Raw genomic sequence first — 18,049 nt, forward strand, 5'->3', positions numbered from 1 at the left:
AAAGAAAGAAAGAAAGAAAGAAAGAAAGAAAGAAAGAAAGAAAGAAAGAAAGAAAGAAAGAAGAAAGAAAGAAAGAAAGAGAAAAAACAGTACAAAACAGAGTGCAAATATCCTTTTTTTTTTTTTTCTCCCCGGACCAGGTCTCACTCTGTCTCCTAGGCTGGAGTGCAGTGGCAAGATCTCAGCTCACTGCACCCTCAACTTCCCTGGGCTCAGGTGATCCTCCCACCTCAGCCTCTCAAGTAGCTGGGACAACAGGAATGTGCCACCATGCCCAGCTAATTTTTCTATTTTTTATAGAGACGGAGTTTTGCCATGTTCAGGCTGGTCTTGAACTCCTCTGCTCAAGCAATCTGCCTGCCTCAGCCTCCCAAAGTGCTGGGATTACAGGCTTGAGCCACCACACCCAGTTGTCATTTAATTTTTGTCACTTAAATTTAATTACAAAGTATTTTAGGCATACAAAAAGTAGAGATAAGGAGTACCCATGTATTCATAACTCTTAACCTAGTTTAAGAGCTAAAGCATTATATATTTGTAGCTCCCTTGTATACTTTTCACTTATCCCATTTCTCTCCCACTTTTCCTAGAAATAATCACTATCTCAAACTTCGTGCTCATTATTCCCATGCATGGTTTTATATTCTTACCACATATGTATTCTACTGAATGAGTGTACCATAACTTTCACTTTTGTTATCACTTTCACAGCCTCCATGCTTCCCCCAGCCCCCACCCTGATGTTCCCTTGAGGTACAATTGATAAAATCTAGTTTTCAGTTCCATACAGATTCTTAGCTTATCTTCTGATCTCTTAAAGGAAACATCTTGGCCCTTGCAGCAACACATTTACAAACTAGCTTAGGATTCTGAGCATACTTCTGCAGGCAGTTTAATTATTTACTAATTCTTCCTTTATTCTGAGAATAACCCTTTCCGGACTGTGTCTTAAAATTCTTGGCACACTTAACTATAGTTCCATGCTTTACCATAAAATCATTATCCTAGGTGTGTAACTCTGTGATCTGGTAGTTTATAATGGCAAGAATCTACATTTTGAAGACCCAAGCCATTATTTTTCTTTCACCAGCCATCACAAAAGCTATTTCTGCAACCAGGAAGAGAGATCTCACCAGAACCCAACCAGGCTGCCACGTAACTTGGGACTACCAGCTCCAGAACTGTGAGGAAAAAAAAATCTTCTCTTGTTTAAGTCACCCAGTATGTGGTATTTTGTCATGGCAGCCCTAGCAAACTAACATGCACACTAATCCCAATAATTGACTGCACAGTATACTGAAAAAGAAGAGTGATCAAGCATCAAGAGCAGTGGGAGGTCGGAGCTCCTGTTTGGGCTCTGTCACTCAGTACTCAGACTGTAGGGCATAACACTTGACCCTTTGAAGCTCCCTTTTCCTCATCTATAAAATGAAGGGCATTAGGTAGCACTTCATGTCCCTTAAAATTTTCAAAATGAAAGTATTTAATTCACAAATTGTGAGCTATGGCTCAGGCAATTATAGCACCACTACTCCATCTCAGGAAGTAATCATGGATATTCACCGAGATTTAGTTACAAACATATTCATGACAGAACTGCAATTAATGGCAAAAAACAAAAAATCCTGTCAATAACCTAACTACACAATAAAGTATGTTAAATCAGAGACAGACAATATCTTGCCATTATAAATGATACTTTAAGTGAACATTGTACAAACCCATTAAAAATTGTTTTTGTGGCCGGGCACAGTGGTTCACGCCTGTAATCCCAGCACTCTGGGAGGCCCAGGCGGGCAGATCACCTGAAGTCAGAAGTTCAAGACCAGCCTGGTCATGGTGAAACCCCGTCTCTACTAAAAACACAAAAAAATCAGCCGGGTATGGTGGCGCGCATCTGTAATCCCAGCTACTCGGGAGGTTGAGGCAGGAGAATCGCTTGAACCTGGGAGGCGGAGGTTGCAGTGAGCCAAGATTGTGCCATTGTGCTCCAGCCTGGGCAACAAGAGCGAAACTCCATTTCAAAAAAAAAAAGTTTTTGTTAATGACCATCAAGGATATAGTGTTGAGAAACCTTGTTCTTTAAAATCATAGTTTGGCAAAAACTTTGAAATCTCAGCAGTGAAAATGGAACATCTCACTCTTGTAGGATCTGAGCTCTATGAGTCATTTTATTTTTTAATTTTTGGGGGTACATAGTAGACGTATATATTATAGGGTACATGAGACATTTTGATACAGGCATACAATTCACAATAGTCACATCAAGGTAAATGGAGTATCCATCACTTCAGCATTTATCCTTTGTGTTACAACCCAATTATATTTTTATTTTTAAATATACAATAAATTATTGCTGACTATAGACACGCTGCTGTGCTATCAAATACTAAATCTTCACTCTAACTATATGTGACTTTTTAAAATCTTTTTTGAACTGCTTTATTCAAGTATAATAGACACGAATTAAACAATACTTTATATATTTGATAAATTTTGAAATATATACCTGTAAAACCATTACCACAATCAAAATAACGCACATATCCATCACATCCAGTGGTTTCCTGGTACCCCTTGGTAATCCCTCCCTCTCTCCCATTTCTCCTTCCTCCCACCACCCTCCACCCCCATACCCAAGAAATCACTGATTTGCTTTGTCACTACAGATTAGTTTGCATTTTCAAGTTTTATGCCAATGGAATCATACACCATGTACTCTTTTTTATCTGGCTTCTTTCACTCAGCATAATCCATGTTGTTACATGTATTCATAGTTCATTCCTTTTTATTTCTGAGTGGTATTCCACTGTATGGGTCACTCCCAGAAAAAAAGCAGTCCTTATTTCCAACCAGGTGCAGAGCTTCAGGTAAAGGGTTTCAGACACAACAGCTTAACTTTGTCATTTGCAAGGAATTAGAATTCTCACTCTATTTAGGCCAGACTTGATATTAACTTCTTTACATACCGCACCACTTTGATTTGAGGGGTTTTGTTTTGTTTTGTTTCTGAGACAGAATCTCCTTCTGTCGCCCAGGCTGGAGTGCAGTGGCACGATCTCAGCTCACTGCAGCCCCCGCCTTCTGGGTTCAAGTGATTTTCATGCCTCAGCCATCTGAGTAGCTGGGATTACAGGCGTGTGCCACCACCCCCAGCATTTTTTGCATTTTTACAAGAGACAGAGTTTTGCCATGTTGGCCAGACTGGTCTCGAACTCCTGGCCTCAGGTGATCCACCTACCTTGGCCTTCCAAAGTGCTGGGATTACAGGTGTGAGCCACCGTGCTCGGCCTGCTTTGAGTCTTTCAAGGCATTGCTTCATTTAAATTTTACCTAAACTCCAACCTATTGCAAATGAATAAACCTAACATTTTGGGACTACAGGTATGTTCCTGGTGGGCTTTATCACTTCCAATAAATACTCATGGCTACCTTAAGCGCAAAAAAGTGAAAGTATATGACCTTATTTTTGCTTTTAAAATATATTTTTTTGTTTGTTTTCTATTGTTAAGATTAAAGGACAGAAAAAAAGGTGATTGATTTTACTGAATCAATACTCAGTAGGCTGCCAAAGGGACTGGCGAACCCCACTACTATTATTGTTTTATATTTATTTATATACACACACACACGCGCATATATATATATATATATATATATTTGGAGACAGATTCTCCCTGTCACCCAGGCTGGAGTGCAGTGGTGCAATTTTGGCTCACTGCAACCTCCACCTCCCAGGTTCAAGCAATTCTCCTGCCTCAGCCTCCCAAGTAGCTGGGATTACAGGCAGGTGTGACCACGCCTGCCTAATTTTTGTATTTTTTTATAGGGACAGGGTTTTGCTATGTTGGCCAGGCTGGTCTCAAACTCTGAGCTCAAGCAATCCACCGCACCTGCCATTATTGTAACAGTCCAATTCAAAAATTCACAGGTGGACCGAGAGCGGTTGCTCAAGCCTATAATCCCAGCATTTTGGGAGGCCGACGCGCGCGGATCACAAGGTCAGGGCGACTGCAGCCTGGGCGACAGAGCGAGACTCCGTCTCAAAAAAAAAAAAAAATTCACAGATGTTCATCTAGAATAGGCGGAATTGTCAGTGGAACTTCCTAGGAACATCATGACCCTTCACATCTCTAGAACCAAAACACATGTAGAATTATAAATCTTATTTCACAAATATAAATGGAATTTGGAAACTTTTACAGTTAAAGCAGATCCCAGTAACATTTTCTAAGCTTTTGGCCTCCTAATTTAATTCAGTCTTTAATTATAAGTCTTGGCAGGTGTAGTATACTTTTATTATTTATTATTTACAAAACTCCCACACATGAATCACAATATGCATTACAACACTGTTGCAAAATAGGTCAAAACACATTTTTGGTATTTGGTGGTTATTAATACTACCCGTTGTACTCCTTGAGAAAGCCTGTACTTAGTTCACTTAAGACAGTTGCTTACACGCTAATTATCATTTACCAATGAAATACAGAGTTTCCTTATAGCAAAATACAATCTTAAAACTCTAAGGCAGCCTTCAAACATTCTCCTTATAATTAGAATCTGAAGGCCGGGCATGTTGGCTCACGCCTGTAATCCCAGCACTTTGGGAGGCCGAGGAGGGCAGATCACCAGGTCAGGAGATCGACACCATCCTGGCTAACACGGTGGAACCCCGTCGCTACTAAAAATACAAAAAATTAGCCTGGCGTGGTGGTGGGCGTCTGTAGTCCCAGCTACTCCGGAGGCTGAGGCAGGAGGATGGCGTGAACCCGGGAGGCGGAGCTTGCAGTAAGCGAACTTAGTGCCATTGAACTCCAACCTGGGCGACAAAGCGAGACTCCGTCTCAAAACAAAAAAAGGCAGTTCGTTTCCTTCCATAGCTGCATCCCAGAGATGGTCAACATAGCATACAAAGGAGACCATCCTGGCTAACACGGTGAAACCCCGTCTCTACTAAAAAATACAAAAAACTAGCCGGGCGAGGTGGCGGGCGCCTGTAGTCCCAGCTGCTCGGGAGGCTGAGGCAGGAGAATGGCGTGAACCCCGGAGGCAGAGCTTGCAGTGAGCTGAGATCCGGCCACTGCACTCCAGCCTGGGCGACAGAGCGAGACTCCGTCTCATAAAAAAAAAAAAAAAAAAAAAAAAATGGAATTTTTGGAAATTCCCTTTGCAGTCTTGTAGAAAAGCTTAAAACGTAACGGGAAAGCTCCCTCCATAAGTAAATACAATCTAATGTGCTTCCTCTTATGTGTTATTAAAACTCCAAATTAGTAGGAAAAGAATAGTGCCGCCCACGGGCGTTCCAACTTTTGAATTCTGGGAACTAACAACACTGAGAGCAAGCGTGAATGAGCCAAACGACGCAAACGTGCCCTCGCCAGGCTGGCAACTGGCAGGCACGCAGTGTATTAATTGCCCTGGGGAGAAACACTCTAGAGAGAAATACCCAATTTGTGAATTAAACCTAGGTCCCGGAAGAAGAGTGTTCGGCGTCAGACTCCGCTGAGCTCATTCTGGAAGGATCTAGCTGACTGGCGCCCCCAGGGAGAAAAAGCGATTCCACCTCAACAACACTCCAGAAAAAGGCATGAAGAGCCCTACACCTGCCAGGGTGACGTTGACCTAGACCCGGTGACCCGGTTCCTAGCGCTGCAGCCCTCCCCCGCCGCCCCCTTCTTGCACGAAGCCCCTCCCCTGTACTCATTCGTTGCGCCACGTCTCCTAACTCAGCGCCACCAGCCACCCTGCGGAGGCGTCCGCCAATTAACCCCTCCCAGCCTCTGGTCGACAGTCACGGGTCCTCAACGCCCCGTCTTAACCAGGCCCGAGCCCACCACCGCCAACCTTCCCGGCCGCGCCTTTGCCCCACCCGACCCCGCCCGCCCCCACGTGACGCCCACGCCCCGCCCACTGGCGCCACGTGACCCACGGTAGGCCCCGCGCGCGGCGTGGATCGCGGCCCAAGCCGCCATTGTTCCGCCGAGGGAGGACAGCGGGGCCTGGCGCTGGCGCCTAGACGCCGCTTAGCGGCCGCCACTGGAGACACTCCCTCCCGCCTCCCGGGTCTCCTGGCGGCGGCGGAGTGAGGCTGACAGCGGGGAACCTGGGAGACCCCTCCGCCCTCCCCGCGGTGGCAGCGGCCGATCCCTGGCTCCGGCGCAAGGGACGGCCGCGATGCGCTCGGCCTGAGGCTACCCGGCTCGGCCCTTCCTCGCTTCCCTTGACTATTCCACGGCGTCTCCGCGCCCCGGCGTCATCCTGCGAGTCCCTCTGACGGGAGGGAAGATGGCTGCACGGAGCTGGCAGGACGAGCTGGCCCAGCAGGCCGAGGAGGGCTCGGCCCGGCTGCGGGAAATGCTCTCGGTCGGCCTAGGCTTTCTGCGCACCGAGCTGGGCCTCGACCTTGGGCTGGAGCCGAAACGGTACCCTGGCTGGGTGATCCTGGTGGGCACGGGCGCGCTCGGGCTGCTGCTGCTGTTTCTGCTGGGCTACGGCTGGGCCGCGGCTTGCGCCGGCGCCCGTAAAAAGCGGAGGAGCCCGCCCCGCAAGCGGGAGGAGGCGGCGGCCGCGCCGGCTGCGGCCCCCGACGACCTGGCCTTGCTGAAGAATCTCCGGAGCGAGGAACAGAAGAAGAAGAACCGGAAGAAACTGTCCGAGAAGCCCAAAGTGAGTATGGGATGAGCGGCGGTAGAGAACGGGCGAAGGGCGGGCGTGGAGACCCTCGAGCTGGGGGGAGGCCGCGCACCAGCCGGGAAGGGAAAAGAGTGCTTAGTCCAAAGCCGAGAGAGACAGCTCTCCCAAGTGGAGCAGGCGGTGATAGGTGGTCATGTTATTTGGGGAATGGGGGAAACTCAGGAAGTATAGGATGGGTGGGGAAGCCCAGTTTCGAGGAAAGAAGTTAGGAGGTCTGAGGGGTCCGTTCAGATAGGCGCCCAGAGGTCAAGCCATCTTTGGGAACCTTGACTGCTAGAATAGCACAGCATCCTTCCTTGAGGCCTGCAGAGTAGGCTGCATGTGGAGCGTCATGGGACCTTAAGGTGGTGTTGGGAAGTTGTGGAAAGCCTGCGCTCGGAAGACAGATGTCTGTCTCAAGTCACATTGAGACAGTAGCCAGTGGAGGAAGTACGGTGACCTAGAAATTCTGGGGCTTACACAGGATTAAAGGTGTCCAGGTCTAGAAGCGCTTCCATTTTAGTTGGGACTGTTAAAGGGAAATGGTTGCCCACTCTTGTTCTGGCACATGTGGCCAACAGAGGCCGGAACGGGAGCAAGGCAAGAAGGGGTCGGTTACCTAATACGCTTTGAGGTGTATGGTCCTATGAGAAAGAGCTAAGGCGAGTTCAGCTGATGAGTCTGTTGCACACTCTGTGGTTTGGTAGATTTGTGAAACAGAGTAAAGGGAGATGACAGGGCAGAATGGTGAAAGCCGAGAGAGGAATTCAGGCACCGATTTGCTGGGCCACGTGTGGAAGTCACAGAGGGCATCACATCTGTCTTAGGCCTTCGTGTTTTATGTTTACATTCTTTATTGCCATTCCCATGGTTCTTCCATTATATCTTTAATAGTTTTATGTATTTTTAAAAATATTTTACATTTGAGCAAATTGAAACTATGGAGGGTATGCAGTTAGAAACAGCACCTAACCTATTTTTAATCCGCCGAATTAAGCTCTTCGCCTTTTCAGTACAATTCAGTAAGCCAGTACGAAGGCCCTACTATGTGAAATTTGCACTCTGGTGTTTGGAGGGCAGTGCAGGGTATACACAGAGTCAATCTGGGAGACATATTCATAGCTAATTAGAATTTTGCATAGACTGATAGGTGTTAAAGAGGTTTGAACTGAGTGTTAATGAGGTTTGGAGGGTAGGAGACATTTCAGTGGAGGGCTTTAGGAAAGTTGTTGGAGGAAATGGGGTTTGAGTTCAAACTAACAAGAGTTTTGTTGGTAACAAGCTCTAATCTCTAGATTACAGATGTGACAGGTCACAGTTAGTGCATTATGAGGCCTGGATAGGCCTTCACATTTTGCCTGCTGATTAAGAAGATGCAAGATACGTATGAAACCTGGAAAAGGCACAACTTTGTCAATGTAAATACTATCATACGTTAGGAGAGGAGAAAATAGAACTGGTTTGGAACATAAATAATTTAAACATTTGTGGAGACTATCAAGAATTACCAATTATCAAAGTAATGTTACGGTGAAAATAGAGAACCTTGCTCCAAGGTAAGGAAAGAAGGTGATCTTGAAAGAAACACATTCAGCACAAACCCCTGTGGATGAAGTGCATTGTGAAAATTTCAAAACCCTATTTGGGACATGTAGAATTTCAGATAAACTTGAGTTGAGAGAGATGGGTGCTCCGAGAACCCATCCGAAGTGCATTTGAACACTCAAATGACTCATCTGAAGGAATACAGACTCCAGTGAATGCTTATACAGTACTGTGAAGAATGCTTGGTAGACTTAGGACTTACCCCTTCCTTTTCATTCGAGTTAAGGAAGTGGGGAGTAAATAAGTAAACCTAGCGTTAGCTTTGAGGAGTGGAGAATGGGAAGACTGTATGGCTGAATGTTAATTGGGTGAGAAAATATCCTTATCTACCAAATACTGAAGATGTATTCGAGAAGTTTAACCAACATTTACAAAATTGGGACTTCAAGCTTTTGTGACTGAAACCCACAGTAAGAAATACGTTTTACATTACATAACACACATAAAACTGTTCTGTTTTTCTTTAATGTTCATGACCCACTGAATTCATTTCACATTTGACTGTGAGGCATGACCCACAGTTAGAAAAACGGCAGGTTTACAGGGCAAAGAAGTACAAGCTGCCATTTATTTAGGACTCATTAGATACCTTTAACTGAGCTAAGTATTGAAGAAAAGCTAGATACTGCTTACAAATTGAAGGCGGTAAAAAGGAATACAATATTGGCATATCTCTCTATGACGGGGATACAAATGTAAAAGCTCGGTTTCTCCCCAGGGAGCTTTTTGTTTCAGTTGTGGAAAAATATATACTTAAAAACTGAATGATACAACTGGTTGTGAACCCAGGTGGGCATGAAAGGCCTCATCACAGAAGCTGACTTTGAAAGTGGGTAGGAGTGCCCAGGAATTCAAGAACGACCTGGGCAATATAGTGAGACCTCATCTCTACAAAAAATTTAAAAAATTATCCCAGTGCGGTGGTGTGCACATGTAGTCCCAGCTATTCTGGAGGCTGAGGTTGGAGGATTGCTTGAGCCAGGAGGTGGAGGCTGCAGTGAACCAATTCGAGGCCCTGTCTAAAAAGGAGGAGAAGGGAGGGCAGTAAGCAAGATAATGTGAGAGGCCTGAGAAACAGCAAAAGCTCAGGATTGAAAGAAGACAACTCTGTCAGCCTGACAGGAATGGGAAACTCTAAAATTGAGTAAAGCATTTTACCTTGCTCTGTGCAGTGTATCTTGTTTACAAATTGAAAATCTTAGTTGAGTTAAAACACTGCAGGATTCTTCAAAGTGTTATCCTTGGCTACTTGCATTGAGAGTCACCTTGAATGCTTGTGGAAATGCTTGGGCCAGGCGCAGTGGCTTATACTTGTAATCCCAGCACTTTGGGAGGCACTGGTGGGAGGATCGCTCGAGCCCAGGAGTTTGATGCCGTAGTGAGCTATGATCAGGTGACTGCACTCCATCCTAGGGAACACAGCAAGACTCTGTCTTTTAAAAGAAAAAAAAAAAAGCTTGTAGATTCCTGATCTCTGATCTTTTCATTCCATTATTTTTAGCTTTTTCTTAAATCATTCCAAGTTTTGCGACTCCTGTTTTTTTTCATTTGTAGAGTAAATAGTGGCTAAATCTGTATTTACCTCAACCTGTTTATAAGCAATTTCTGAAATTATTTTATCAATTTGTTTTTTATCCCCTAATAAAATCATGCCATAGATCTTTTAGGGTATGAATTACAGTTTGTTTCCTAATTGACAGTGGGGGAGGGGGGCACTTTTTACTGGGCTCAGTTCTTGGCATTTTTTCTTTTCCCCCTTACCCCGTTCTTGGCATTTTTGGAAATAATTATATGTATTTTTCATGACATCTACCTCAAAGTCTGTATTAAATGGGCACTCAATAAGTACTTTTTCACTTGATTTTTAATCTGAGTAATGACTTAGATTGAAGTGAAGTCTGCAAAAACTGGTCTGTAACAATTGGCTTTGAATTCCGGAAGCACATAATTGGATTAATATCAAAGAAAATTCTTTTTTTTTTTTTTTTTTTTTTGAGACGGTCTTGCTCTATTGCCTATGCTGGAGTGCAGTGGTGGTTATAGCTCTCATAGCTCACTGCAGCCTCAAACTCCTGGCCTCAAGCCATCCTCCTGCCTTGGCCTCCCAAAATGTTGGGATTACAGACATGAACAACCAGCTCAAAAATTTATTTTAGGGAACAAGTTATTTGCATATTAGTGTAGGAATGTTCATAAAGATTTGCTATAGTGTAATTTCCATATCTCTAAGCTCAATGAATAAAATAATAATTCCTTTTGTTTGCTACCAGATAGCTTTGCACAATGCTTGGGACTCAAAAAATAATAATTGTTGAATGCATAACATAGTAAGATGTCCAACAAAAGTGTTTATACATCGTACTCCTATTTTTCATGACTGGTAAATACCTATGTGAGCCCCTTTTTATAGTGGAAAATGGCTGTTTGCCTCATCTGGCTATAATTTTGTGAGGTGAAGGACTGCCTATATGATGACCCCATAAGATTATAATATTGTATTTTTACTATACCTTTTCTGTGTTTAGATACACAAACACCATTGTGTTACAGTTGCAACAGTATTCAGTACAGCAACATGCTGTACAGGTTTATAGCCTAGGTTTGTGTCAGTATACTGTGTGATGTTTGCACAAAGATGCATTTATCAGAATGTATTCTCCTCATTAAGAAATGCATGACTGTGTTCTAATAGTATGCAGTGGTTTTTGTAGTCATTACTTCTGTTCCAGTTTCACTGCCACTGCCCTACTTTAGGACTTTATTACCTTTTGCTTGGACTATTCTAACATCTGGTTTTCCTGCTTCCAGTTTCTTTTTTGCCGATCTTTTCTACCCACTCATGCAAGTTGAGTCTTTTGAAGCCTAACCCTGATCATATGACTTTGATGTTCACATTGTTTCAGTAGTTTCCCCATCACCTGTTGAACAAAATCCAAAATTCATGACATGGCACTCAAGTCTCTTCATGATCTAACCTTACCTTAGGCTTGTCTCTCACCATTACTCCTAAGACAAGAAATAATTATCTTTGGCTAGATTTCTGTGTCTCTTTATTATTATTTTCATTTTTGTTGTTGTTGTTTTTATTGTTGTTGTTTTTGGGGACAAGAGTCTTCACTTTGTCCCAGGCTGGAGTGCAGTGGTGTGAACACAGCTCACTGCAGCCTCCACTTCCCGGGCTCAAGCAATCCTCCCGCCTCACCCCCTCAAGTAGTTGAGATTACAGATGCACAATACCACACCTGGTTATTTTTGTATTTTTTGTAGAGATGGAGTTTCACCATGTTGCCCAGGCATGGTCTCAAACTCCTGAGCTCAGGCAGTCCACCTGCCTTAGCCTCCCAAAGTACTGGGATTACAGGCGTGAGCCACTGCCCCTGGACATTGTTTTTATCTATTAAAAGGCCCTTCTTTCTATCTGTCTACCAATTTATTTTTTTTTTTTTTTCTTTTTTTTGAGATGCAGTCTCACTGTGTCGCCCAGGCTGGAATGCAGTGGTGCGATCTCGGCTCACTGCAAACTCCGCCTCCCAGGTTCACACCATTCTCCCGCCTCAGCTTCCCGAGTAGCTGGGACTACAGGTGCCTGCCACCACACACCCGGCTAATTTTTTGTATTTTTAGTATAGATGGGGTTTCACCGTGTTAGCCAGGATGGTCTCGATTTCCTGACCTTGTGATCTACCCACCTCGGCCTCCCAAAGTGCTGGGATAACAGGCGTGAACCACTGCGCCCAGCCAATTTCTTTTCTTATTTTTGTTTTTAAATTTCTTTTCAAGACAGGGTCTGGCTGTGTCAACCAGGCTGGAGTACAGTGGCGTAATCTTGGCTCACTGCAGCCTCAACCTCCCAGGCTCAAGTGACTCTCCCACTTCAGCCTCCTGAGTAGCTGGGACTAGACGCACACCACCGTGCCCAGCTAATTTTTGTATTTTTTGTAGAGATGGGGTTTTGCCATGTTGCCTGGACTGGTCTTGAACTGCTGAGCTCAAGTACTCCGCCTGCCTAGGCCTCCCAAAGTGCTGGGATTGCAAGCGTTAGCCACTGTGCCCAGCCTCTCTCTACCAATTTCCACCTGTTCTTCAAGGCCCAGCTGTAGTGCTGGTTCAACTGTAAAGCCTTCCCCAGCTCCTCAGCTAGAGTTATATATTGTAACACCTAGCATAATGTTTCGTGTTTAGTGGAAACTATGGAATTACCTTTTTAAAAAATTTTTTATTTATTTTTTGAGCTGAGGTCTCACTCTGTCACCCAGGCTGGAGTGCAGTGGCGAGATCTTGGCTCACTGCAACCTCTGCCTTGCAGGCTCAAGTGATCCTTCCACCTCAGCCTCCCGAATAGCTGGGACCACAGGCACGCACCACCACACCTGGCTATGCCATATTGTTTGGATTAGAATGGTCTAATATCACCATTTCATGTGGTTCTGTCTAATAATCATTCTGCAAGTATCTGAGTGTCTGCCCATTACCCATATTAGGAGCACAAAGCGCATTACTAGTGGTCACACACATAAAAGGTATGTTGTAAATGGTACTGGAACAGATCAGCGTAGTTGATTTTCTTTATCTGCAGAAATTCTATAAAGTTCCCACTGAATTAGCAAGTACTAAACTAGTGCTTCTAGGGAAAATGCAAAGTTAGGTCCAAGCCTCTGGTCACAATAGTTTCACCAATACCATATACGATACATAGTCTTGTTTTACATGTGTTTCTGTTTGAAGACATTTAATTTAGTTGATTCACATAATTGAACTCACGGCCAACAGCACTAGAACTCATGCCTGAACAAAGCTTATCTAATGCATTATTTTCTTTGTAAGGTATATCACAGCCTTCTTATGCTTAAGAATGCTAGGCAGCACTTCAGCACTACAGTTGGGGACCATTTTAAACAGCAAAATCACTAACGAAAAGCACCAAAAAAATGCAAAATATGTGGCACTAAATAGTCCTCAGAAAGGATCCTTATTTACAGTGATGAGAGCTGAAATAAGAAGGTGGAATCTTGACCTCAGCTGGGAATGTGCCTGCAGAGTGACTTTGCAGCCCTGTGCATGTGCATGTCCACAGATGACCGTGAAAGTACCTCAAGTATTGATTTTGGAGTTAAAATAAATTTTAGTGAAAAGGTAAATTCACTAATACAGAATCCATTAATAATAGGGAGCAAGTGTATATTAGTCTCTATCTATATCTACACTGTTCTGTCATCTCCAGAACCTCATGTCTACATGTATGCTTGATTTCTCTGATTGGAAGTCTAATATGTATCTCAAACTTTTTAAAAATTGTCTCAAACTTTTAACATCTCCAAAACAGAACCTGTTATTTCTTGCCTTCTTCCAGTCTTCCCCATTTCTGTAAGTGGTAAATTACTCTACCATCCATTCAATTATTCAAGCCAAAAATAGAAGAATCATCCTTGATTCTAATCTTTTTCTCACCTCCTCATATCTTCCTCACCTTATATCTAACCCATCAGCAAAGTACCATCAATTTTATCTCCAAAATATATATTCAATCTGACTACTTTTTCTAGTGTCACCTTAGCTCCCCTAACCTGCAGCAGTAGCCTTCCTTTTACTGCATCCAGTCCTTTCTCAATGCACTAGTAATGAGTTTTTTCAAAGCAAATCACCATGCTGCTTAAAACCAGCACTTAGTAGCTTTTGCGTTTAAAATCCAAACTTCTTTCCATGGCCTGTATGGCCCAGCACCTGCTTTTCTTTTTAAGCTGAATTTGAGTGAGTTTCCTGTCATTTGCTATTCAGTTCTTCAAACTCTTTCACAACCCAGCATCTTTACATGAGCTATTATTAACACTTTTGGAACAATCTTTCCCTCAGCCTTTAGTTTTCACCTTAAAAGTCACCTTCCACGAAAATATTTTCCTGATAACCCTATTTGAAATTTAGACATCCCTTTCTATTTTCTGTCTTAGCCCCTTAGATGTTTCCTTCATAGTGGTTATCACAGTTTGTACATTATTTGTTTACTTACCCATTTACTTTTTTGGGTTCTCTCCCTCCCCAGATTGTAAACCAGTGGCAAACTGCTTGGCATATAAGTGCCTTTGGTAATTATCTGTTGAACTGAAAGCTGAATGAAGTGGCTAAAATAACGTCTCACAGTTAATTGGATAATCTGTCATTGAATTAAATAAATTTGTCTCTTAATATATTCCCAATAGAATTGTGTTTTTTTATTCTTAGGTAATGGTTTTGCTGGTAATATTAAAAACAAATAGTATCACTTGCCACCTATAGAGTTTTCTTTTTTCCTTTAAGTCACTCTTTGTTAGTTTTAATTCTTCATAGAAGAATCAACCAGACACGGTGGCTTACACCTGTAATCCCGGCACTTGGGGAGGCCGAGGCGGACGGATCACCAGGTCAGGAGATTGAGACCATCCTGGCCAACATGGTGAAACCCCATCTCTACTAAAATCTACTAAAAATACAAAACTTAGCCAGGTGTGGTGGTGTGCACCTATAGTCCCAGCTACTCAGGAGGCTGAGGCAGGGGAATCACTTGGACCCGGGAGGCGGAGGTTGCAGTGAGCCAAGATCGCGCCACTGTACTCTAGCCTGGCGACAGAGTGAGACTCCGTCTCAAAAAAAGAAAAAAAAAAGAAAAAAAGAATAATCATTTGCTCAAAAAATTCCAAATGATAGGTAAAACAAATATTCATGATTTTACAGAAGAGAAATCTTGAGATTCAGAAAAATTAACTGACTTATTCAAGGTCATAGAGCAAAGGAGTTTCAAAGGCAAAACAGTATCCTAATTTCTAGTCTAAGAACTTTGTTATTTCCACTATACCTCTCTGGTTTCGATGGCGTGTTCCAGGATATTAAATTGCGTTCAGAGAACAAATTCAATTTTCCCAGTGAGTTATAGCTTTATTGCTTTTAAAGTTTCGAGTCAGAAGTTTCTGCTGAAAATTATTATGACCTTACAAAAGCTCCAGAATTTTGGTTCCATTTGTTTGGTTATGTGACAGGATTTTTTCATCTTTTCTTTTCATTCTGCCAGAGGCCTAACGGAAAAGACCTTTATACAGTTCTGACAGAAAAGACCTTTAGTAGTTGTGCCCATCTTAGATACCAAGAACGACAATAAACCCTATGAACATTAATTTTAGTTGTGCTTTGGCATTATTGGTTAGTGTACTATTTCGCAAGTCTGTAAAAAGCCTTGAGAGTATTTTTAAATCATTATTCAAGCAAAATTCAGAGACGTAAGTGAGGAATTGGTGTTATTTCATTAGTTTTAAAATGCACTTTTTTTTCTCTCCAGCTATGCTAGTAGTTTTCAAACCTTTCCATGGAATAACAGGCTTCCCAGAAGGCATCCATCAGAATCTCTTAGATGTCTTTCTTCTGTCTAAGAAAGAATTATACAGATGTGTATTTGCTGTTTCACTTGTAGTTCTTATCATACCCATCAGATGTAAAATATTGAAAACCAATGCTTGTATTTAGTTTTTCAGAAATCATCTTTGGCATGTCTTGGCAATGTGACAGTTATTATCATCTCCCCATCATCTCATAAAGGTAACCCTGAGCATCCCTGCTTCAGTCAACAAGGAGACAGTTTGGAATCCTGAGTTGAAATTTTGGCTGTTTAGAAAGCACAAGGATCTTTACCACTAAAGGAAATATCTCAGTATATAGTGAGGTTTTGCAAATTTGAACCATAGGTTATATTTGTAAGATTGTTCTCTCAGTTATTAAGAGTTTGAAATTGGGATTGAACTGTGTCTAAAGCTATGGTTTATGTGTATGTTTAGTTTATGTAGTTGATATGTGCATAACATTTGGCAGGGGAAAAAGTTTTTACTTTCAAACAAACTGACAAGAAATTGTTCCATCTTGAATTGTGTAAGAACGTTTCACAACTAAAACAAACTTACCAAAACTAGGTCTTGTCCATTAAATGAGATAATGCTTGTAATGTGTCTAGGAAGTACTTGGAAATTATTATTGTTAGACTGTCTTATAGTCTAACCTATCAGCTACAATGATGCCTCTTCTGAATTTCCTAATTTCTTGCCTTTTATCTTTTTTTTTTTAATTATACTTTAAGTTCTGAGATACATGTGCGGAATGTGCAGGTTTGTTACATAGGTGTACATGTGCCATGGTGATTTGCTGCACCCATCAACCTGTCATCTAGGTTTTAAGCCCCGCGTGCATTAGGTATTTGTCTTAATGGTCTCTTGCCTCTTATCGTTTTTATGATGAGGATAATATATATACTATGCCTCCTGTATGCTCAGTATCACTTTTAGCCAGTAAAATTGAGATTCTGGCCACACACAGTTGCTCACACCTGTTATCTCAGCATTTTAGGAGGCCAAGGCAGGCGGATTGCTTGAGCTCAGGAGTTTGACACTAGCCTGGGCAACATGGCAAAACCCTGTCTCTACAAGAAGTTAACTGGGCATGGTAGTGTTCTCCTATAGTCCCAGCTACTTGGGAGGCTGAGGTGGGAAGATGGCTTGAGCATGGGAGGCGGAGGTCGCAGTGAGCCCAGCCGAGATCATATACTACTGCACTCCAGCCTGGGTAACGGAGCCAGACCCTGTCTCCAAAAAAAAAAAAGTGACTTTCCAGTGTTTGTCCAGGGTGAAACACATTTGGGATCTCTATCCTGGTCTCTCAGCTTGCTTTCAAAACCTATACTCTTGAGAGTGTGAGGGAGAGTATACCTTTTGTTTTGTACTTTACTATATGTTATTGTATACCTGTCTTCCTTTACTAGGTTCTAAGCTTGAGTGCAGGCATTGAGCCTTACTTGTCTTTGTTTCAAAGTGTTAGGGTTCTACATATCACTCTACTGAGTGAATATTATGTAATTTTCTTAGAAAACAGCAGCTTTTTAAAAAGAAAGATAGCATTACAATGCTGCTTCTAGAGCAAGCCTGGACTATTTTAAGCCTCTGAGATGATATATTTGCTTATTATGTTTAATCCATTAACTTCCCAAAAGAATTTGCATCTGGAGCATTGGACCTGATGGATGCCTGTCCAGGCCCTTTTGACCACCAGGACTTAACATTTATCTGAGCTTGTTAATAGAAAAAATGGCCTAAATGCTTGAATGTGGGAATAAAGGACATAGGCCATCATAGCTTTGGAGAGAAAAGGATATTAGAACAGAAGATGGGCCAGGTGCAGTGGCTTATATCTGTAAGCCTAGCACTTGGGGAGGCCAAAGTGGGAGGATTGCTTGAGCCCAGGAGTTCAAGACCAGCCTGGGCAATATAGCAAGACCTCATCTCTACCAAAAATTTAAGAAAAATTTTAAAAAGAAGGGAAAAGCTGTTTCTGGAGAAGTATGCTTTCCCATGCTTTGTCATTTAGTGTAATTCTAACAAGAAATTTGTAAGACAAAATACGTATTTTTCTCATATTTACAAATGATGAAATCAAGGGTTAAGTCAAGGAAAATGCTTAAAATCAGTGATTAAATATGGAAGCCTTAATCCCAGGTTTGTCAAACTCCAAAGCCCATGGTCTTCTCATATTCCATTTTTTGGGGGAAATTGGTAGACTGCCCTTCTAGTTTCTAAACCTAAGAAGTGTCTAGGTCATTTGAATAATCATCTTTACATGTTGTGGCTAGAAATATAGTTTATATAAGTAAGGGTTCTATGTGATTTCATTTTAGAAGTCAGTGTTAAACCTTATATATGTTTACCTCAGATACAGGTTCTTTTGCAAGTTGGAATCAGTTTTTTTTTTTTTTTTTTTTTTTTTT

General features: G+C 42.4%; 1 protein-coding gene across 6 annotated transcripts in view; it reads left to right on the forward strand.

Annotated features, from left to right (window-relative positions):
• The first annotated feature begins 5,921 nt into the window (after positions 1–5,921).
• Positions 5,922–18,049, forward strand: part of MTDH (metadherin) — an 81,812-nt gene continuing 69,684 nt past the window's right edge. For 2 of the 6 annotated variants that reach the window (XM_023183961.2, XM_023183962.3), the window contains exon 1: positions 5,926–6,669. In XM_023183961.2, the coding sequence (XP_023039729.1) occupies positions 6,289–6,669 (381 nt within the window). In that variant the 5' untranslated portion in view covers positions 5,926–6,288. Of the gene's footprint in view, positions 6,670–18,049 lie in introns of all 6 variants that reach the window. The other 4 variants (XM_023183960.2, XM_023183959.2, XM_026454926.1 and 1 more) reach the window with 4 other exon arrangements.

The sequence above is a fragment of the Piliocolobus tephrosceles genome, chromosome 7 (genome assembly GCF_002776525.5).
Source record: "Piliocolobus tephrosceles isolate RC106 chromosome 7, ASM277652v3, whole genome shotgun sequence".
NCBI classification, from domain to species: Eukaryota; Metazoa; Chordata; class Mammalia; order Primates; family Cercopithecidae; genus Piliocolobus; species Piliocolobus tephrosceles.